Source organism: Lepidochelys kempii, chromosome 3 (assembly GCF_965140265.1).
Source record: "Lepidochelys kempii isolate rLepKem1 chromosome 3, rLepKem1.hap2, whole genome shotgun sequence".
Lineage (NCBI taxonomy): Eukaryota > Metazoa > Chordata > Testudines > Cheloniidae > Lepidochelys > Lepidochelys kempii.
This window is the reverse complement of record NC_133258.1, coordinates 138,695,438-138,710,155: the sequence shown is the minus strand read 5'-3', so window position 1 is coordinate 138,710,155 and position 14,718 is coordinate 138,695,438. Positions and strand designations below refer to the sequence as shown.

Genomic DNA, 14,718 nt, shown 5'->3' with positions numbered 1-14,718 from the left:
GGGAGTTAGAGTGCCAGTGTTCTGGGGAGGGACAGTTATTGACAGGACACCAATAGGAATAGGGAAGTTAGCCTGAAGCAACTAAGCCACGTGGCCAGAGCAGTTCACAGGGTTTAATGAAGTTCCACTTGTTCAACTTAGATTGCATTCATCTTCACTCTTTGTGAATGAAACAGTAACTATTTAATCAGCCAGCTGTGGCTAACATTTCAACATAGGGTCTTCATTAGAGCCTAAAAAGTGTTCCTTCTTTTGAGGAGGAAGAGCCTCATTGATACCAGAGTTTCAGGACTTGGACAAAAGTCAACCACCATGCAATCTGTAACATCAGCTAATATCCATTATCCATCTCATATAAATAAAGCAATTACCAGTTTAAAGTTATCAGTTTAAAGTGATCAGTTATAACTCACAATATTGTAACAAAAATCTAACTAAACTATAACCATTGAATAAGACATCATTAAATACGATTTCTGATCAACTATCAGCATAATTAATCAAATAATACCTGTAAATGTGAAAAGTACATAGGCTCTGATCCTGCAAGCTCTTAGGCCTTGTCTACACTAGAACACTGTACTGCTTTAACAATACCAATACAGTTAAAGGGGTACAATCCCCTCTAGTGTGGATCCAGTTATATTGGTAGAAAGAGCTATTCACCTATGAGAAGGGAAATAACTATACCAGTTTTATTATACCTTTGTACCTGTGTAACTGTGTCCGTACTAGGACTTTCACCAATACAAGTATTTTGATAATTAAAAAAAAAAAAAGTCACACTGCTAACCAAAATAGTTATACCAGTACAACTCTTAAAGCATAGACCAGGCCTGAAGCCCTGTCCACATGATAAGAAGGGTGCTTTTCCTCCTCTGAAGTTATCTTAACACAGTTGCAAATGCCCCTTAACACCAACATAGGCTTCAGTGTTAATGCTACAAAACAACCAGCTCACATGATTGTAAAGGTGTCAAACTGTGTCTACATAGGTGTTGCGGTGGAGTTTCCAATTGTGTTTAACTAACTTGATTGAGCTAAATTGATTGAAACCCCCGCCCACCTTTTTCATCATATAGGTACACCCTGTGGAATTTAACCTTAACACTGAGAAAGCCGGACAGGAGAGAGATAGGGAGCTACAGTGGGATGAAACAGATGGAGTCTGCGGGGAGGAGTGGCAAACAGAGCACAGTGGGAGAGGTAGTTCTAGGCAGTGAAACAGCAATGTAAAATATGGTTGAGCACTGGGGAAGAAATGGACTGGACAATGCATCAGTCCTGCAGCCTTCTTGAGGAAACATAGAGATTAGTAAGAAACCGGGGGAGTCACACCACTGATCAATGCCAATGGTTCTTGGGTCAGAAAGGGTGGCAAGAGGGAACCGTTAAGAACAGGTCAGGGAGCATTTCTCAGGTCAGCAGTAGAGGAGTCACTGTGGAAGGGCGAAGATGCAGTCCTGAGGTCATAGCTCATAAGGGACCGTGGGTGGGAGAAGGTAAGGAAACAGTGTTGCAGTTAGGAGAGGTGGCTGGGTCATTTTATGTATTCCCAGACATGGTCTTTTCTCTTTTATTAAAGACACAGGAAACAATGTGTGAGTCAAATCCAGACTGAGCATTCATCACTTCGGTAATCAGGCTCCAATCGGGGACCATGGCCCCATTGTGCTAGGCATTATATGCACATATAACAAAGTCCTGTCTCCAGGAGTTTACTATTTAAGTACCTATTATAATTATCAACCTGTTAAATTATTATTATTATTATTAGAGTTTATTTAGTGAAAAAATACAACAAATCTATTTGGCAGAAAATATTGACAAACATCACTGGGTCTTCATATATAATATAAACATTTTACTTACCTCCAGTAACAATGATATTTGCTTTTCCACAGTATGTGAAGGCATTAACTCCTCTTGGGACAGAAAACTCCCTGACAGGTCTGTAATCATAAACAAGACATTTGATCAGGTGGGAAATTTTTGTCAAAGTAGAATCTATAGCAATTCCAATCTGTTTTCCTGAAACTTGATACTGTGTGGTGGTTGGCAAGGGCTATTTTATCCAGACACACAGGTTGAACTGATGGCACAAAAATCAGTGTGGATGGGAAGGAGAGACTGTCTGTGCTGGGCACTCCTGGCAAAAACAGACAGATAGTATTATATCATGTTTAACGGGTTATTTTCACAATACTAAAGTATTTCTATATATAACATAGGCAGTACCTTATTAAAAGGAAATTGATTCATACATTTGTTTAAATTCAGTAACTAGCATTAGCAATAAAACTGCAGCAGGTTAGCTTTTCAGCTGAAATAGCATGATTTCTTATCTTGAATAGCTGAAGCAATGTAAGCCTGTAGCAAAGGGACCCCATTCCCCTGCAATAGCACCCTAAATTGAGTCCTAGAGGAATGAGGATGGCCTGCAACAGGAAGGCTGGTGACATTCACTCCAGATATGAGTCCTGACCTATCCCACATCCTTGCAACCAGACACCCTCTCTGATCCCTGCCACACATCCCCTTCTTAGCTTCTTCGTAAAGAAAGAAGACAATCCCTTTCCAGGCATTAGCCACCTAGAAACTGCACAGTTCCATAAGGATTAGGACAACGAAAAACTACACTGATCACCAAGCTTTCTTCCCAAACCAAACAGCAACAGTGGTTCCATAGTTAATTGGGATAGTCATTTTGTTTGCATCACAGAATTAAATGTTTGAGCCACAGTTATTTATACAGAATGGTCATTTAATATATTTCTATTTTTAGAGTTACAAAATTAATTTTAATATTTGTGTATTCTGCAAATGTCTAAATATAATTTCATCTAGCTCCTCTCTGAAGCTCCTTAGGGAAATGTACTTCTTCCAACAACTGGAGACACATGTCGAATAAATGTTTAATGAGAAAAAAACCCTAAAGGAACCTTTGCATTTAAATGATATATAACACAGTATCCAGTGGTGGTGCATCCACCCCGACTATATTTTTGCCACTTTATCTCTCCCCCTCCTCACCTTTCTTGGGGTTATTTCCAACTTTCTAAACCTCTAAACATCTTCAGATAACATTTCCAGGCTCTGCTAGTGACCCAGTGAGTGACCTTGGTCAATTTGACCATTTTACTTTCTCTCATCTAAAAAATACACAGAATACCCATAAAACCAGAAGTTATGAGCTTGATGCAGGAATTACTGGAAATATATGGCCCGTGTTATGCAATGGGTGAAACTATATGACCATAATTGTTGCTTCTGCCCTTAAAATTCTACCTGACAAAGAGGCTGTGAGCGGATCTAATGTTTAGAGATCCATGAATGAAAAGCATTACTTATAGTTTCTACTCATGTCAAATTTTGTATGCCCATATTATTTCATTTCTTAATTTTGTCATAATTCACTTTCCCCAAAATCACAATCTGGTATAAATCTAAGTACCAAAGCCAATTTAACCATGTCTTGTATAGCTTCATTAGTGATGTTCTTTAATAAGTTCAACTACATGTTTAACCACCAAAATATTTAGTTCCTTACATATTCATATTAGGGCTGTCGATTAATTGCCATTAACTCACGTGATTAACTAAAAATAATAATTGCGATTAAAACAAGTAATTGTGATTAATCACAGTTTTAATCACACTATTAAACAATAGAATACCAATTGAAATGTATTAAATATTTTGGATGGTTTTCTACATTTTCATATATATGGTATTCTGTGTTGTAATTGAAATCAAAGTGCATATTTTTATTACAAATATTTGCACTGTAAAATGGTAAACAAACAAAATAGAATTTTTTCAATTCATCTCATCATACAAGTAGTGCAATCTCTTTGTTGTGAAAGTGCAACTTACAAATGTTGATGTGTTTCTTACATGACTGCACTCAAAAACAAAACAATGTAAAACTTCAGAGCCTACAAGTCGACTCAGTCCTGCTTCTTGTTCAGCCAATCGCAAAGACAAACAAGTTTGTTTGCATTTACAGGAGATAATGCTGCCCTCTTCTTATTTCCAATGTCACCAGAAAGTGAGAACAGGTATTTGCATGGCACTTTTGTAGGTGGCATTGCAAGGTATTTACGTGCCAGATATGCTAAACATTCGTATGCCCCTTCATTCTTCAGTCACCATTCCAGAGGACATGTTTCCATTCTGATGACGCTCGTTAAAAAAATAATGAGTTAATTAAATTTGTGACTGAACTCCTTGTGGGAAAATTGTATGTTCCCTGCTCTGTTTTACCCACATTCTGCCATATACTTCATGTTGTAGCAGTCTTGGATGATGACCCAACACATGTTGTTCATTTTAAGAACGCTTTCACTGCAGATTTGACAAAACACAAAGAAGGTACCAGTGTGAGATTTCTAAAGATAGCTATAGCACTAGACCCCAGGTTTAATAATTTGAAGTGCCTTCCAAAATCTGAGAGGGATGAGGTATGGAGCATGCTTTCAGAAGTGTTAAAAGAGCAACACTCTGATGTGGAAACTACAGAACCTGAACCACCAAAAAAGAAAATCAACCTTCTGCTGGTGGCATCTGACTCAGATAATGAAAATGAACATGCGTCGGTCCACACTGCTTTGGATCATTATCAAGCAGAACCCGTCATCAGCATGGATGCGTGTCCCCTGGAATGGTGATTGAAGCATGAAGGGACACATGAATCTGTAATGTAAATATCTTGCGATGCTGGCTACAACAGTGTCATGAGAATGCCTGTTCTCACTTTCAGGTGACATAAATAAGAAGAGGACAGCATTACCTCCTGTAAATGCAAACAAACTTGTCTGTCTGAGCGACTGACTGAACAAGAAGTAGGACTGAGTGGACTTGCAGGCTCTAAAATTTTACATTGTTTTATTTTTGAATGCAGGTTTTTTGTACATAATTCTACATTTGTAAGTTCAACTTTCATGATAAAGAGATTGCACTACAGTACTTCTATTCAGTGAATTGAAAAATTCTATTTTTTGTTTTTTACAGCACAAATATTTGTAATTAAAAATAAATATAAACTGAGCACTGTACACTTTGTATTCTGTGTTGTAATTGAAATCAATATATTTGAAAATGTAGAAAACATAAAAAAAAATGAAATAAATGGTATTGTATTATTGTTTAGCAGTGCGATTAATCACACAATTAATTTTTTTAAACATGCAATTAATTGCGATTAATATTTTTAATCACTTGACAGCCCTAATTCATATGCATTTTCATCATGAGCAAATTAATTAATGTGCAATATATTTGAATTTATGTAGAAAATTAGGAAAGGAATATGCATTATTCTTCAAAATAAGTTATTACAGCAGTTCAAGTAAAATCATTCAGTTGTTTTGTTTGCTTGGTAAATTTGCCTACTGATGAAAACCCAAAGCAGACAGCTAACAACATTTATTTTTAAAGGTTATGTGAAAGAAAATAACATATGGACAGTCCTTGGCATTTAAAAGTTAATGAGCAAAAACCAATATAATTTTATGAGGGCTCATTCTGTAGAGCTTTGCATGACTAATTCCAATTAATTCCAATTATATCTTAGTTTTAATTAGCCATCTTTTACAAATGACATAGCTACTATAATTGTAGAATTTTGAAATGTACTAATTTCCCATGTGGCTCTTTCAATGAAGAGTTTGTGCTCCACTGTGACATGCATGGCTCTACTTACATGTTGTCTTCTAGTCTCTTTAAGTCATCCAAAACGAACGAATGAACACTGTCTAAGGAGCAGGATCCAAAACAATTCAGGACAGAGATAAACTTAACCTTCACAACCCAGTCATCATGGAGTTTTCGTTTAATACTGGGGAGAAAAAATAGGTGGTTATTGTAGAATATATGCTGTGTATATTATAATAATAAGGACTTCCAGGTTGTCATTAAAAGTGCAGACCATGAACACTTGCAATTCAGAGCAAGAGAGGTGAGATACCTTAGATTCACCAGCTTCAAAGCCACAGACATTTAAAAGTTTACATAATGACACATTTCTTTCATTTGGAGACAGAGTAGGGCCTGCGGCACACAACTGAGCAGTTCTGATTCCATCTAATAGAGGATAATGGAGTTACACCAGGGTAAAGCTGGACTAAAGCAGTGGTGAACTGGGCCCATTGACTCTTACTCTGTAGCTGCTCTGTGTGCAGATCTCCCACTGAAAACGATGGAGTTGCCTTCACACAACAGCTAGAAAATCAGGATAATTGTTTTAAAAGCTATTGTCATTCTTATGTTAGGCCAGGTCAATTTTTAAGCACTTTTAGAAGCACAGATCATAGAGAACCACAGTTTAATTATCCAATGAAAAAACTGCTAAAATGATAGTATTTTACCACAAACAACTTACTTCTTGAATTTCCTGGAGTCCAGGATCTGTAATTGTGATTTCTTTTTGGCTTTGGATTGCTTTAGTCCAAAGTCATCACTGGTCACTGTAAAAAGGTTGACATGACCCCCATCATCTCCCATTAGGATGTCATCCTTAGCTAACTGATCTCCTAAATTCACCGTAGAAACACAGAGCAGACAATGTTCCATTGGTTTGATGATGAAGCAATTATCCTGTGAAATACAGTAAAGAGCTTATTTGATACTGCACATGAGCCCCAAAGAAACTGAGCATAATCTCTACCATGCTCATGCATGTACATTAACATCTAATTCTTGTCTCAAGGTTTTCAAAATCTTGTCATTCCAGATGTTTTGTGATACCATAGACTCATGCAGCTGGTAAATAAATGGGAGTTTTGCTACGGACTTCACCGGAGCTTGGATTTCACCCTGGATTCATCATCTGGATTCTACTGTTCATTGACTTTATTGCCTCACTTTCTTTTGTATTCAACAGAATATGTACTTGCCATGCCTACCTTCTGTGAGTGTGAGAGAGCAAAATGCAACTGGCTTCCACTCAGAGCTATGTTGTTGAAACAATACACCACTTATGATATAACTGCTTGTATCCACACTGAGCATTGTGGGTTTATTCACATCATAGTACCTGAGAACTGATACTTTTGAGATAATTTCTTTTACCTTTTTGAAGGCAATTTCTTGATTTGACACCCACAGTCAAGATGTGTAGGACTTCAATAGTTCGTTCTGTGGTTTTATCACTATAGAAAGGTCTTGTAGATATTGACCAAGGTAATTTACATCCTCAGGACATATCTGAGTTTTGATACATTAGTTGGTGCATTCAGTTCTCAAACTTCTTTCACTTTCTCAGAGCTAGGACTCATTCCCTCTTTGTTTATTCTCTGTCCCAAAAAACTTGATTTGGGGTAGGCAGAAAACACAGTTTTCCTTATTTAGCTTCAGTCTGAACTGATAGATTAGGTTAGAACTTCGTTGAGGGCTCTGTTGTGTTCTTCAATCAAACACTCATATATCAAAATATTGTTCATTACAACTACAGATTTTCCAAAGAAACAGGGGAGAACTATAAAGGAACACAAATGGAGATGTAGTTTTCATGAACAATTATGAAAGCTGTTAGTGTGTGATCCTTTGATCACACACACTCTGAATGCAAAGCTTTTCTCTTTGTAATTTATTTCTGTGATGAACTGGCCCATGCAGTTAGAACACCTCCAGAGCTGTGTCAGGTGACTTCAGCTCTAGGAGAGGTTGAAGATGATTGCAAGTCCCTTCTGAGATGACTGCGATACCTGCTCCTGAGTGAATTTTAAAGCCTATAAGCTTTCCATGAATATTCAGTTTCACTTTCCAGACAGGCTGTGTGTCATCACATGTGATAGATCCATAAGCAATGGCTCTTGATTGTCTATCATATGAGTCAACTCCCTGACTGCTTTGATGAAGCAAACTGCAAAATGACCATATTTTGTGCATTTATTACACCTTGCACCTCCAGTGAAACAAACATCTGTTGGGCTACGAATTTTTCCGCATCTTGTGCAAGTAGACTGAAAGGCTTTGGAGTTTGACTGGAATTTGACCCTCATAGGCTGGGAGTTTCTGGTTTTTCAAGTTGCTCCTGCCTTTTGTTCTGCTGTTTGACCAGTTCAGACTGCTTTGCTATCTGTACAGTTGTGGCTAGGGTTTGGTCTGTTTTTAACGGTAGCTGCTGTTAAAGATTTTTATCTGTTAGCCCAATAACCATCCTGTCTCAGATATTTTCATGTTTTGCAAATCCAGGATCATAGTTGTCAGCCAATGGATGCAGAGCATTTATAAAACATTCAACATAGCTCCCTGGTTCTTGGATTCTCTGGTGAAAACATGCCCTTTCATAGACCACATTTCTCCAAGGTATAAAGTGCCCATCAAACATAGCCAGAACTCTTTCATAGTCACCTTTGTGACTGTCTTTAATAAAGTCAAAGGATTTAAAGAAATACTTTTCCTGCTTCCTCATAGCATAAATTAAAGAAGATATTTGAAACCTCCAGTTTCCTATGGCGCTTGTAGCAATTCAAAATCTTGCAAAATACTGCTTTCAGTGTGTCCATTGTGAAGGTTTGTCAAAGCTGAAGTTCTCTGGGGGCATTGAAGAGTGGCATGTTGATGAGATCCTGCAGCCTTTATTGCTTTTTCTTTCTGTTTGCAACTTTTGTTGCTATTCTTTATGTCTGCAATCTTTGTTGTTCCTTTCCCTTTTTTTTTTGCAACCTTTGTTGCTGTTTTTCTTCTGTTTCTTGTTCTCCCGTGGCACTAATCACACTGCTGAAACCATATCACGTACTTCTTGTACATAGTAGGTTGCAGAGCTAGATACAGACTGACTACAGACCATGAGGAAGAGGATAGGTAGTGGGGAGGCTGATAGGAGTTGTAGTCTCCTGCTTAATAGATCCATCACACTATCAAGCTACTCCAAAAGAAGGCTGCATTAAACTTCTTTTGAAGACTTGTCCACTAGTCCTGAAGCCTCAGACATTTCACTTGCCCCAGAAGGCCATTCTATTTCTTTCTCTTTCTTTCTTTCTTTCTTTCTTTCTTTCTTTCTTTCTTTCTTTCTTTCTTTCTTTCTTTCTTTCTTTCTTTCTTTCTTTCTTTAACTCTTCTGCAGGAACTCATTGTCACTCAATAGAATTCACCCTACCAGGCAGTTGGAACAGGGCTATATGATGTGAACACAAGGATTCTTTAGTGTATTAGGTTTTCTTTAACATTTGCATGATCCAAAACAATACCTGGCAGCTGCCTTGTGATTTATAATCCCAGATGACAACAGTCCTTTCAGTTACAGCAACAACCCGTTTGAGCTGAGTAAGATAGTCGCATCCAGTAACCCAGGAACTATCCTGATGAAAGAAAAGGGATGGTTGAAAGATTTAGTCCATGAGTAGGGCTCCTAGGTGCTAGGATAATACAAATAATCATAGGATAAGGACCTTTTATTTTAAGGTTCTTGTACATTTGATTTCATGAAAGTGAAGAATTTACAATTTATAAATTTGTTAGAACCAGAGAGAGTGTCAGTAATGTAGTTTTGCCAACACACTTCTGTTTGACTTATTGTTACAGTTCTTGGCTAGAAATTGTAGATTGTGTAGTGGTTTGGTGATGAGGGCCAGTGACCGTTATGGACTAGGTTAATAGGATCAAATTTGTTTTTATCTGGGGGTAAATCCAGCATCTCCCTTTGGCGCTGCCAAGGTCCCACTGGTGGTGGAACCAGTGCAATTCTGTTTTGCAATAGGAGAGGAAAGATGAGGGGATGCACCCCTTAAGTGTTGTGGATCCTAAATGTGCAGGGATTCCTTGCATAATAGCACAGAGGGTGCCAGTGAGGGTGATCTATGGGCATGTGAGGCCACACAAGGGGGCCACATTACAAAAGCAAAGGGCTACTTTGAAAACTGAGCTAAAGTAGTTTTAATGGAACGCTTCCAGAGCTGTCCCACAGGCTTGGGTGGGAGATGCCCACCTCAGACTGAATACTTAGGGTAGGTGCTGGGCTATGAATGTGGGCCTTGATGCAGGATTTGAACTTAGGTTTCTGGAGGTAAAAGGATAGGTCACTAATCCTTCAACCCACTATGCAACCTTGACCTCTACATGCCCCAAATTCACATATTTTCAGGGTTAAATCATCCCATTCTATCTACAGGCAGGATCTCAGATGAGTGACAGAAATGAAGAACTTTTATCACTACAGAGCAGAAATATTAGTATGCTGAGTTCTTCTAAATTCCTGTTAGTGCATTAGGAGAGATCCATCCCACCTCTCTGTTTAAGCAAATGAGATTCCTAAAGGAAGTGTCAGTTTGGCCCAAGAAGAGGAGCCACTGTTAGCTCGAAGTATCATAAATTTCTATTGTACTAGCATGGCTTTTAGTGAAATAAAGGCCATTTTATGTAGAAAAGATATTTCACCCCTTGCATGAAATATATATAAATGTAGCCTCCTTATATGTGAACCCAGAAGCTAGGTGGATATACAGTATATCTTTCCGTCTCCATCAATACGACAAGCAAGATTACTATTGCACAGGTCCCAGTGTAAACAACTGCACTTGAAAAACATCAGGTCAGATCCTTGGCTGGTGTTATTCAGGATAATTCCCAGTGGCTCTTAGGGAGCTCTGCTGATTTATACTAGCTGAGAACCTGGCTTATAACATGGATTTGGGACAACCTCTAGAAAATGCTAATTGCATTGGAAGTGTTTGGTAGGCAGCTGCTGCTACTGCTGGGACTTATGTTTCTGAGGAAACTGTCCCTACCCAGGAAGTGACTCTAGGAAGAGGATGCATAAAATAAGCACCAAGGGTGCTGTGAGAGCTGCTACTTCAGCTGCTGCTAGCACCCCAATTTCCACGGCTGGTCAGATTTTTTGATTCTGCTGTTATTTTAAAGGATCCAACACCTGATGCTACCGCACTGCTTATGCCTGGGGGAACTTCTTCCCTTCCCACCTTCCTGAAAATGTTACTGCTTCTGATTCAACCTTCAGACTTTATGGATGGGGAATATTTACCTACCAAATATCAACTATCACTCTGTGTGTGTGTGTGTCCCCACACATGCTGCTCGTAACCCATTTCTGAGCGTTACTGATGGTGTACTCTATTGTAGGTAGCTGGGAAATGTTGGTGTTTCACAGGTTCTAATTATTGTTTGATAATTTTCAGTCGGTCTTGTTACCCAAGAGTAGTGTGTGTATGTGGGGTCATTGTAGGCATTTGTAATAAATAATAACACTAGTTCATATACAGCACTTTTCATCAGCAGATAACAAAGCACTTTACCAAGGAGATATCATCCCCATTTTACAGATGAGGAAACTGAGGCATGGGGTGGTAAAGTGACTTGCCCAAGGTCACTCAGCAGGCCAGTGGCAGAGCTGGGAATAGAACTCAGATGTCCTGCATCTTGGTCCAGTACCCTCGGTGGCTAATATGTTAACAAGTAGGGAAAGGGTCTCCTTTATGGTTAGGTTTGTTATTCAATATTTATAGTACTGGGCCTGGAATTCTGTGACAAGGTAAAGGGTTAACAGGCTGTCAGATGGTTGCTCAAGGCAGAGTATAAAAGGAAGGGGAAGCTGAAACAAAGAAGAACTAAGAAGAAAGGTGTGTCTTTGCCCCTCATGGCTGGTTGGAGCAAGGAAAGCCCCTGGGAATTACTGACCAGTATCTTTCAGTTGATTTCTTTTTGTGTTGCAATTGTTGTGTGAGCAATAAAAAAAGTCCAAAGACAGGGCCTTAAAAGACTAATGCCTGCAGCTTTAGTTCCCTTCCCTAGCTAGTGAATATGTTGACTAGCTTACAGTTGCATTTTAGCATGTCTAGGAAAAGTGAAAGAAAGAACGTCTATATAACTACAGGCTTGTCTACACCTAAAACGCTGCAGAGGTGCACCTGTGTTGCGATAGCACTTCAGTTAAGAAACTACCTGTGCAAACAGGAGGGGTTCTCCTGTCAGCATTCTCCTGTTGGTGTAGGTAATCCACCTCTCTGAGAGGTGGTAGCTAGGTCGACAGGAGAATTCTCATGATTTGAATAGCTCCAACTAGGCATTACTGGATTACTTCTAGTCAATTCCCTCCCTCCTGTGAGAAATCCTGTTCATTTGCACCCATGGGTGGTGCGTATAAGAGGGTTGGGGAGGCTTAGCCTCACCAAAAAAGAGTGGCCCTGCAAGGGAAAAAAATGCTGTAGGTGGCCCAGGCTCATCTCCCTTTGGAGGTGTGCCGGCCCACTGCCTTTGGAGCACTGCCACCAGAAGCTCCCTAGAAATGTAGGGGGCCACTGGTACCTGTGCTTTGACCCTGCCCGTGCTACGTCTGCACTCTGCCCTGAGGCCCCGCTCCTGCTCGGACTTTTCACCCCTGTGGCAGAGAGGAGCGAGCAGTAAATGGGACAGGGCCTTGGGAAAGAGGCGGAGAGGGGCGGGGCCTCAGGGGGTAGGGCCATGGTCCAGCCACTGCTGGCCCCCCTTTCTAGGGAGTTTCCGGCGCTTGCGTAAGCCTCCCCAAATGAAAGAGTCGTGTGCCACTTAACGTTTACATCCTCTTGGGACACTCAGTCTCTAATGGACCTTCCTAATACAATCAGGGGAGGAGAAACCTGGTGTTTCAGAAGATAAATTACAGCAGTAATTTAAGGAGAAATCTTATAATACTAAAGACAAAAGAGAAGGAAACAAATATGTTTTCTCCTCCATGTAGTTACACATCCTTGTTGGGGATAATTAATTCTAGGGTGGAATTTTCAAAAGCATATAAGTGACTTAGGTGCACAAGCTCCAAAATTAATGGAATGTGTGCTCCTAAATCACTTAAATTAGAATGGTAAGAATTTTTGGCAGTCAGAAATCATCACCTCCTGTAGCTAAAATATTTTATATATCACTGAAACTCTCCCTCTGCCTCCCCTTTTTATGGAAAAACTGTAACGTCTTTGATGACACAAAAAGATAGACATTTGTACATGTTGTTTATGCCACTGGCTCAGAAAAATGGATATTTAGACTGACACAAAGTGTGGAGGTTATTTTTCCAGCGCATGAAGTTTTAGTTTTACCAGAGATTACTCACTCCACTACCCAAGACAAAAATATTTTTAGCTTTGGTTCCCACTCTATAGTATGTTCATACAGATTTCAGACTCCTTTCTACCTACTGATGTCAGGTAGCTCATAATACAATTCTGTACTTGTTTTACAATCACAAACAGCTGGGCCATGCACCTTATGTAGAGTAAGAATGAGAAATATAATAAATTATGAGTGATTTGTATTCAGTGGAATTGAAAGAGGAATTGTTAGTATTCTCTTAGATCTATGTATTCATTTTTACTTCTGACTGAATGTAATCTTGGCTGTCTTTAACATTCAGAGTTAGACTATTTATTAAGAAAAAAGAGAGGCGATGTTGTGTGGGAATGCATTAGACTTTTCTATGGATTTTTATGTAATGTGGAGGTTTTCTTTACAAAGAATATATTTTTTGCATCCTTTGTCTACTGGTAAGAGCAAAAGCCAGAAGTTATGCATGCCTTCACTTTTGTTAAATCACTGCTCACTTTATGTTGGAATTCACAAATTTAAAAAGTATTTGGTAAATCAGAGGAGATATAATTCTCTTCCCACAGATTTTGTGCAATTTAAAAGGAAATTATTGCTATGTTGCTCAGACTTGCACACAGGAACTTCAAAAAGAGGATACCACTTTGCATTTTTTATTTGCAGATCTCAATTTTTTACAAAGGTGAGTATCATTAACGTAACACCATTTTACAGATGGCTGGTATAGGCGCAGAGAGCTTATATGATTTTCCCAAGTTCACAGAGCAAGTAGCAGAGTTGGAGAGAGAACACAGGTCTTCTAATTCCTCCTCCACTGCCCTGCTGCCTGATGAGGCAGATAAAACTCAGTGCTTGAACGTTGCTTAGAAAAGACCTTAAACATCAAAGTGCCGTCTGTCTGTGTAGACACTAAGGGTATGTTTACACTGTAATAAAAACCATGGCACCAATTCTCAGAATCTGGATCAGCTGACTCGGGCTGGCACTGTGGGGATATAAAAGTGCAGTGTAGACATTTGGCCTTGGACTGGAGCCCAGGCTCTGAGATCCAACCCCCTTGCAGAGTCTCAGAGCCCTGGCTCCAGCCTGAGTGCAAATATCTACACTACAGTTTTATAGCCCAGGTACCCGAGGCCCGCAAGCTCAAGTCAGCTGACCTGGACCAGTCACACCTATGCCATGCCATGGGTCTTTTATTGAGTATAGACATACCCTAAGCTTCCAGGGCAATATGGGCAGTGAGAGCGTTATGCCCAGCTAGCAGCAGCTTGTATCTGTACGTGATTATAAATAAAAGACAGGATAGAGTTGATAGTGACAAGCAGATATTCTTTCCTGATCAGACCTTTCAATCAAACATATTCAGCCCTCTTTTTTGTTGCATATGGAGGTACCCAGCCTCACCACTGCAAAAGGTTAAAAAGCATGTGCTGGGTCTGAACAAGGATCGAGTAATCTGATTGCAAAGGAAGTGCAATCAGACAAGAAGCAGAGGATGGTGCTTCTGCACTTAGAAGGCAAGAAGAGTTTTCCCTTATAAAATGATTAGTCGCCCTGAATTACGCCAGCAGCTGTTAGACGTTTCAAATGCATTCCGAATCTAAGAAGAGTAAACTGCTGCAAAGTTGTGTGTCGGCTTCTCAGAGGCAAAAAAGGCAAAGCATCAGTTTCAGATTTCATTGA

General features: G+C 39.4%; 1 protein-coding gene across 1 annotated transcript in view; it reads right to left on the bottom strand.

The window, feature by feature from the left end:
* WDR64 (WD repeat domain 64) overlaps positions 1–14,718 on the bottom strand; it is a 139,973-nt gene that overhangs the window by 90,678 nt on the left and 34,577 nt on the right. Inside the window, exons 6-9 of the mRNA XM_073336679.1 lie at positions 9,195–9,305; positions 6,383–6,597; positions 5,705–5,839; positions 1,873–1,952 (exon numbers count right to left, since the gene is read on the bottom strand). Coding sequence (XP_073192780.1) covers positions 1,873–1,952; positions 5,705–5,839; positions 6,383–6,597; positions 9,195–9,305 — 541 coding nt within the window. The remainder of the gene's footprint in view (positions 1–1,872; positions 1,953–5,704; positions 5,840–6,382; positions 6,598–9,194; positions 9,306–14,718) is intronic.